This window comes from Syngnathus typhle, linkage group LG22 (assembly GCF_033458585.1).
Source record: "Syngnathus typhle isolate RoL2023-S1 ecotype Sweden linkage group LG22, RoL_Styp_1.0, whole genome shotgun sequence".
Classification (NCBI taxonomy): Eukaryota; Metazoa; Chordata; class Actinopteri; order Syngnathiformes; family Syngnathidae; genus Syngnathus; species Syngnathus typhle.
In genome coordinates, this window is record NC_083759.1 from 3,147,687 (window position 1) to 3,154,779 (window position 7,093).

Consider the following 7,093-nt stretch of genomic DNA (forward strand, 5'->3'; position numbering starts at 1 on the left):
GGTCTATATATCAACCTATTTTAGATCTAAAAAATCAACCTATTTTAGACGTCTATTTCTGGTCTATAAATCAACCTATTTTAGATCTATAAATCAACCTATTTTAAACGTCTACTTTAGGTCTATAAATCAACCTAAGGGTCTATAAATCCACCTAATTTAGGTGTCTATTTTAGGTCTATATATCAACCTATTTTAGATCTAAAAATCAACCTATTTTAGACGTCTATTTCTGGTCTATTTTAGATCTATATATAAACCTATTTTAAACGTCTACTTTAGGTCTATAAATCAATCTAAGGGTCTATAAATCAACCTAATTTAGGCGTCTATTTTAGGTCTATATATCAACCTATTTTAGATCTAAAAATCAACCTATTTTAGACGTCTATTTCTGGTCTATAAATCAACCTATTTTAGATCTATTTTAAACGTCTACTTTAGGTCTATAAATCAACCTAAGGGTCTATAAATCAACCTAATTTAGGCGTCTATTTTAGGTCTATATATCAACCTATTTTAGATCTAAAAATCAACCTATTTTAGACGTCTATTTCTGGTCTATTTTAGATCTATAAATGAACCTATTTTATACGTCTACTTTAGGTCTATAAATCAACCTAAGGGTCTATAAATCAACCTAATTTAGGCGTCTATTTTAGGTCTATATATCAACCTATTTTAGATCTAAAAATCAACCTATTTTAGACGTCTATTTCTGGTTTAAAAATTAACCTATTTTAGACGTCTATTTTTGGTTTAAAAATCAACCTATTTTAGACGTCTATTTTTGGTTTAAAAATCAACCTTTTTTAGACGTCTATTTTTTGTCTAAAAATCAACCTATTTTAGACGTCTATTTTTGGTTTAAAAATCAACCTTTTTTAGACGTCTATTTTTGGTTTAAAAATCAACCTATTTTAGACGTTTATTTTTGGTTTAAAAATCAACCTATTTTAGACGTCTATTTTTGGTTTAAAAATCAACCTATTTTAGACGTCTATTTTTGGTTTAAAATTCAACCTATTTAATACATCTATGTTTGGTTTAAAAATCAACCTATTTAATACATCTATGTTTGGTTTAAAAATCAACCTTGTTTAGTCAATTTCTGATTTAAAAATCAACCTTTTTTAAACGTCTATTTTTGGTCTGAATATCAACTTAATTTTATCTTTATCAGTGGTACAGGAATAACCAATTCACATGTACGGATCAATATGCTTGTTAAACCCAAACAACTTCTGTGCATTATTTATACAATTTACGGCTTGTTCAGACTTCAAAATTCCAAAATATGATCATATTTAATGTTTTTAATTTAGACGTCTAGTAAATTGAGCCAAGATCAAGATTTTGCAAATTAATAAGGGTTGGGAAACTTTGTTGAATGACCCTACCTCGACAGTTTAGTTTTGACTATTTTAGGTCTATAAATCAACCTATTTTAGGTCTATAAATCAACCTATTTTTGATCTATAAATAAACCTATTTTAAACGTCTACTTTAGGTCTATAAATCAACCTAAGGGTCTATAAATCAACCTAATTTAGGCGTCTATTTTAGGTCTATATATCAACCTATTTTAGATCTAAAAATCAACCTATTTTAGACGTCTATTTCTGGTCTATAAATCAACCTATTTTAGATCTATTTTAAACGTCTACTTTAGGTCTATAAATCAACCTAAGGGTCTATAAATCAACCTAATTTAGGCGTCTATTTTAGGTCTATATATCAACCTATTTTAGATCTAAAAATCAACCTATTTTAGACGTCTATTTCTGGTCTATAAATCAACCTATTTTAGATCTATAAATAAACCTATTTTAAATGTCTACGTTAGGTCTATAAATCAACCTAAGGGTCTATAAATCAAAAATAGGTTGATATATAGACCTAAAATAGACGCCTAAATTAGGTTGATTTATAGACCGTTAGGTTGATTTATAGACCTAAAGTAGACGTTTAAAATAGGTTTATTTTTAGATCTAAAATAGACCAGAAATAGACGTCTAAAATAGGTTGATTTTTAGATCTAAAATAGGTTGATATATAGACTTAAAATAGACGCCTAAATTAGGTTGATTTATAGACCCTTAGGTTGATTTATAGACCTAAAGTAGACGTTTAAAATAGATCTAAAATAGGTTGATTTATAGACCAGAAATAGACGTCTAAAATAGGTTTATTTTTAGATCTAAAATAGGTTGATATATAGACCTAAAATAGACGCCTAAATTAGGTTGATTTATAGACCCTTAGGTTGATTTATAGACCTAAAGTAGACGTTTAAAATAGGTTCATTTATAGATCTAAAATAGGTTGATTTATAGACCTAAAATAGGTTGATTTATAGACCTAAAATAGTCAAAACTAAACTGTCGAGGTAGGGTCATTCAACAAAGTTTCCCAACCCTTATTAATTTGCAAAATCTTGATCTTGGCTCAATTTACTAGACGTCTAAATTAAAAACATTAAATATGATCATATTTTGGAATTTTGAAGTCTGAACAAGCCGTAAATTGTATAAATAATGCACAGAAGTTGTTTGGGTTTAACAAGCATATTGATCCGTACATGTGAATTGGTTATTCCTGTACCACTGATAAAGATAAAATTAAGTTGATTTTCAGACCAAAAATAGACGTTTAAAAAAGGTTGATTCTTAAACCAAAAATTGACTAAACAAGGTTGATTTTTAAACCAAACATAGATGTATTAAATAGGTTGAATTTTAAACCAAAAATAGACGTCTAAAAAAGGTTGATTTTTAAACAAAAAATAGACGTCTAAAATAGGTTGATTTTTAAACCAAAAATAGACGTCTAAAATAGGTTGATTTTCAGACCAAAAATAGACGTTTAAAAAAGGTTGATTTTTAAATCAGAAATAGACTAAACAAGGTTGATTTTTAAACCAAACATAGATGTATTAAATAGGTTGATTTTTAAACCAAACATAGATGTATTAAATAGGTTGAATTTTAAACCAAAAATAGACGTCTAAAATAGGTTGATTTTTAAACAAAAAATAGACGTCTAAAATAGGTTGATTTTTAAACCAAAAATAGACGTCTAAAATAGGTTGATTTTTAAACCAAAAATAGACGTCTAAAAAAGGTTGATTTTTAAACCAAAAATAGACGTCTAAAATAGGTTGATTTTTAGACCAAAAATAGACGTCTAAAAAAGGTTGATTTTTAAACCAAAAATAGACGTCTAAAATAGGTTGATTTTTAAACCAAAAATAGACGTCTAAAATAGGTTAATTTTTAAACCAGAAATAGACGTCTAAAATAGGTTGATTTTTAGATCTAAAATAGGTTGATATATAGACCTAAAATAGACACCTAAATTAGGTTGATTTATAGACCCTTAGGTTGATTTATAGACCTAAAGTAGACGTTTAAAATAGGTTTATTTATAGATCTAAAACAGGTTGATTTATAGACCAGAAATAGACGTCTAAAATAGGTTGATTTTTTAGATCTAAAATAGGTTGATATATAGACCTAAAATAGACGCCTAGATTAGGTTGATTTATAGACCCTTAGGTTGATTTATAGACCTAACGTAGACGTTTAAAATAGGTTTATTTATAGATCTAAAATAGGTTGATTTATAGACCAGAAATAGACGTCTAAAATAGGTTGATTTTTAGATCTAAAATAGGTTGATATATAGATAGTAGATGCTCTCGTCGGAAAGAGTGCGATGGAGCGAGCGGCGGCGGCTCGGGGCTTGGCTCGGTGGCGATTTCTGGGCATGCTAGAGAGGAACGGATTGAGACTCTCCCCCCAAATCTGGTTGTAGCTTACTGCTACGATACCTTTTCCTTATGTCTGCGGGGCGGGAGCGGGCTATCTTTTGCAGGGTGCCTCTTTCCATCTTCTTCAATCGTAGACTTGGCATGGGGCTGTGGAGAGTGCATGTCCCTCAGAGAAGGTCTGGCCGCGGGAGTCGGAATACCCTCCATCCCACTCTCCCCTGGGGATTTCCTGAAATTCCACAAACGTTAGTTAAGAGCCAAAAGTTATGGGTGTGTTTTTCTCTGCTGCCACAAGGGGGCAATCGTGATGCATTAAAGCAGGGGTGTCAAAGTCAAATGGACGGAGGGCCAAATAAAAAATTTAGCTACAAGCCGAGGGCCGGACTGTTCGAATGTTCATTGAAAAACTTTTAAATGACGCATATAGTCTAGTGAACCTAATTGAACCTACTGAAAACCTAACAAATATATTCCAATATGATCAGATAAATAAAGCAATATTTTCTTATGGCTCTGTCAGTAATCTTTAATTTTCAACAGACACAAAAGACAAATTTCCTTTATATAAAAATCCCCATAACATGAACATTAAATGAAAGAAACTGGTATTCAAGGCACCATCAGTAGCCTATATTTTCTATTTTAGCAAAAGTGGGCTAAATTTACTTCAAAGAAAAAAACAATAATAGCAATTTTCTATCATCCACTCAACTGAAATATTTTTAAAATATAATTGGATTGAAATACAATAAAATAAAGTGCAAAAATCTATTAATCAAAAACAACACTGTGTTTAAGGAGAAGTAACATGCAGTGAAAACAAACATTAAACTTTAACTTTTAAACTTGAACTGAGTAAAAACTCTAATGGCCGGGCTGATTTAGCGATCTCTTCTGCCAAAATAAAACTGGCCTTGACAGCAGCCTGGCCTTGTGATTTGGCTTTTTTGAACAGAGCCTGTCGAGATTTGAGGCCTCGTTTTAATTCCTCTGCCTTTTGTAGCCTTTGTTCCATGTCCATATTCTTGTTTTTGTCCGCGTGTTTCGTTTCATAATGTCGTCTCAGATTATACTCTTTCAGTACCGCCACACTTTCTCCACACAGAAGACACACAGGTTTTCCAGCTACCTCCGTGAACATATACTCCGACTCCCACCTTGTTTGAAACCCCCGGTTCTCAGTGTCCACCTTCCGTTTTGCCATTTTTGATGGGTATCTGAAAGTTAATTTTACTGTGATGCTGACGACTGCTGTGCCAATAAACATTGAAATGAAGCAGCCTACTGCTCGGTGCGTCACCGTTGCATTGTGGGAAATGTAGTATTGGTGCGTGTAAAAGATCTGCGGGCTGCCGGCTTGCTGCGGTCTGCGGGCCGGTTCTAATAATAAATCAAGATCATCCCAGGGGCCGTAAAAAACCTTCCCGCGGGCCGGATGTGGCCCGCGGGCCTTGACTCTGACATATGTGCATTAAAGGAAGGTGGAGTGGGTGGACAAGGACCAAATTAGCAGCCAACGAAAAAAAAGATTGCTCAGTGCAAGTCAAATCCATCGGGTGTGTGAATTTACACTGATAATAGATCAAATTTGTAAAATCTTTCTTACTTGCGTGTGTCTCCAAAGTCAACGGAATTGATGGTGGAACCAGGCTTCCTCCAGCCTATCAGGTATTTGGACTGAGCTCCCTGGCGAGGGTAAAAGCTCTTTGGTCCAGGAGACGCCGACGACTGGGATGATGGCGGAGTGGTCGAGGAGGTCTCTTCCCGGGGAGAGCCATGTCTGAAATGTGGATAGTTTAGTATTTGCCCATCCAAACAAGTTTTTGCTTTGACCAACCTTGAGTGAGATCCACCTTCACTCAAACTGAAAGTGCTGCTGTCTCGAACAAGGAGATGAGTCGGAGGCGTTCGTCCGGTACTATCCAGGCTCCTTTCCACCGGAGGAACCGGCGACTCGGCGGCTGCCGGCGACCTCTCCAGCATTCTGCGTCCACCCTCGGTGGGGCTGTGCCACGGCGAGCGATCCCGGCTCTCGCGACCTCCGCTGGGAGCGAGCAGGGACGTGGTGCTGCCGTGATGAGAGTGCGGGTGATTGTGGTGCGAGGCGCCGTACGAGCCGGTGTCGATGCCGCTGTCGGCCGAGGCGCCCTGGAGGTAGCCGCCGCCTCCGAGGCCGTTGGGCTCTGGCTCGCCTTGCTCCCCGCTGGAGGCTCCGCCAGCCCCCATTTCGTACCATTTATCGCTGTCGCTGTGGCCCCCACTGGAAGCCGTGCTTGAAAGCGTATTACTGCTGGAGTGGCCAGAGTTTATTTATAGAGCTAAAATAGGTTGATTAATAGACCAGAAATATACGCCTAAATTAGGTTGATTTATAGACCATAAGGTTGATTTATAGACCTAAAGTAGACGTTTAAAATAGGTTTAATTATAGATCTCAAATAGACCAGAAATAGACGTCTAAAATAGGTTGATTTTTAGATCTAAAGTAGGTTGATATATAGACCTAAAATAGACGATTTATAGACCAGAAAAAGACGTCTAAAATAGGTTGATTTTTAGATCTAAAATAGGTTGATATATAGACCTAAAATAGACGCCTAAATTAGGTTGATTTATAGACCCTTAGGTTGATTTATAGACCTAAAGTAGACGTTTAAAAAAGGATTATTTATAGATCTAAAATAGGTTGATATATAGACCTAAAATAGACAATTTATAGACCAGAAATAGACGTCTAAAATAGGTTGATTTTTAGATCTAAAATAGGTTGATATATAGACCTAAAATAGACGCCTAAATTAGGTTGATTTATAGACCCTTAGGTTGATTTATAGACCTAAAGTAGACGTTTAAAATAGGTTTATTTTTAGATCTAAAATAGACCAGAAATAGACGTCTAAAATAGGTTGATTTTTAGATCTAAAATAGGTTGATATATATATTAGGTTGATTTATAGACCCTTAGGTTGATTTATAGACCTAGAGTAGACGTTTAAAATAGGTCTAAAATAGGTTGATTTATAGACCAGAAATAGACGTCTAAAATAGGTTGATTTTTAGATCTAAAATAGGTTGATATATAGACCTAAAATAGACGCCTAAATTAGGTTGATTTATAGACCCTTAGGTTGATTTATAGACCTAAAGTAGACGTTTAAAATAGGTTTATTTATAGATCTAAAATAGGTTGATTTATAGACCAGAAATAGACGTCTAAAATAGGTTGATTTTTTAGATCTAAAATAGGTTGATATATAGACCTAAAATAGACACCTAGATTAGGTTGATTTATAGACCCTTAGGTTGATTTATAGACCTAAC

General features: G+C 34.3%; 1 protein-coding gene across 1 annotated transcript; it reads right to left on the bottom strand.

The window, feature by feature from the left end:
* Nucleotides 1-3,666: 3,666 nt before the first annotated feature.
* LOC133146887 (signal-induced proliferation-associated 1-like protein 1) lies at nt 3,667-6,155 on the bottom strand. Its single transcript, XM_061270963.1, has 4 exons — nt 5,610-6,155; nt 5,379-5,552; nt 3,833-4,001; nt 3,667-3,771 (listed from the first exon to the last, which is right to left on the bottom strand). The coding sequence occupies exons 1-4, from the start codon at nt 5,996-5,998 to the stop codon at nt 3,667-3,669; spliced, it is 837 nt and encodes a 278-aa protein (XP_061126947.1). The 5' UTR covers nt 5,999-6,155.
* Between the last annotated feature and the right edge of the window lie 938 nt (nt 6,156-7,093).

Coding starts and splice junctions, on each gene's coding strand:
- LOC133146887 (XM_061270963.1), bottom strand. CDS start 5,998: ATGGGGGCTGGCGGAGCCTCCAGCGGGGAGCAAGGCGAGCCAGAGCCC. Junction 5,553..5,609: donor GAAGGTGGATCTCACTCAAG/GTTGGTCAAAGC, acceptor TCCACATTTCAG/ACATGGCTCTCCCCGGGAAG. Junction 4,002..5,378: donor GACTTTGGAGACACACGCAA/GTAAGAAAGATT, acceptor GTGGAATTTCAG/GAAATCCCCAGGGGAGAGTG.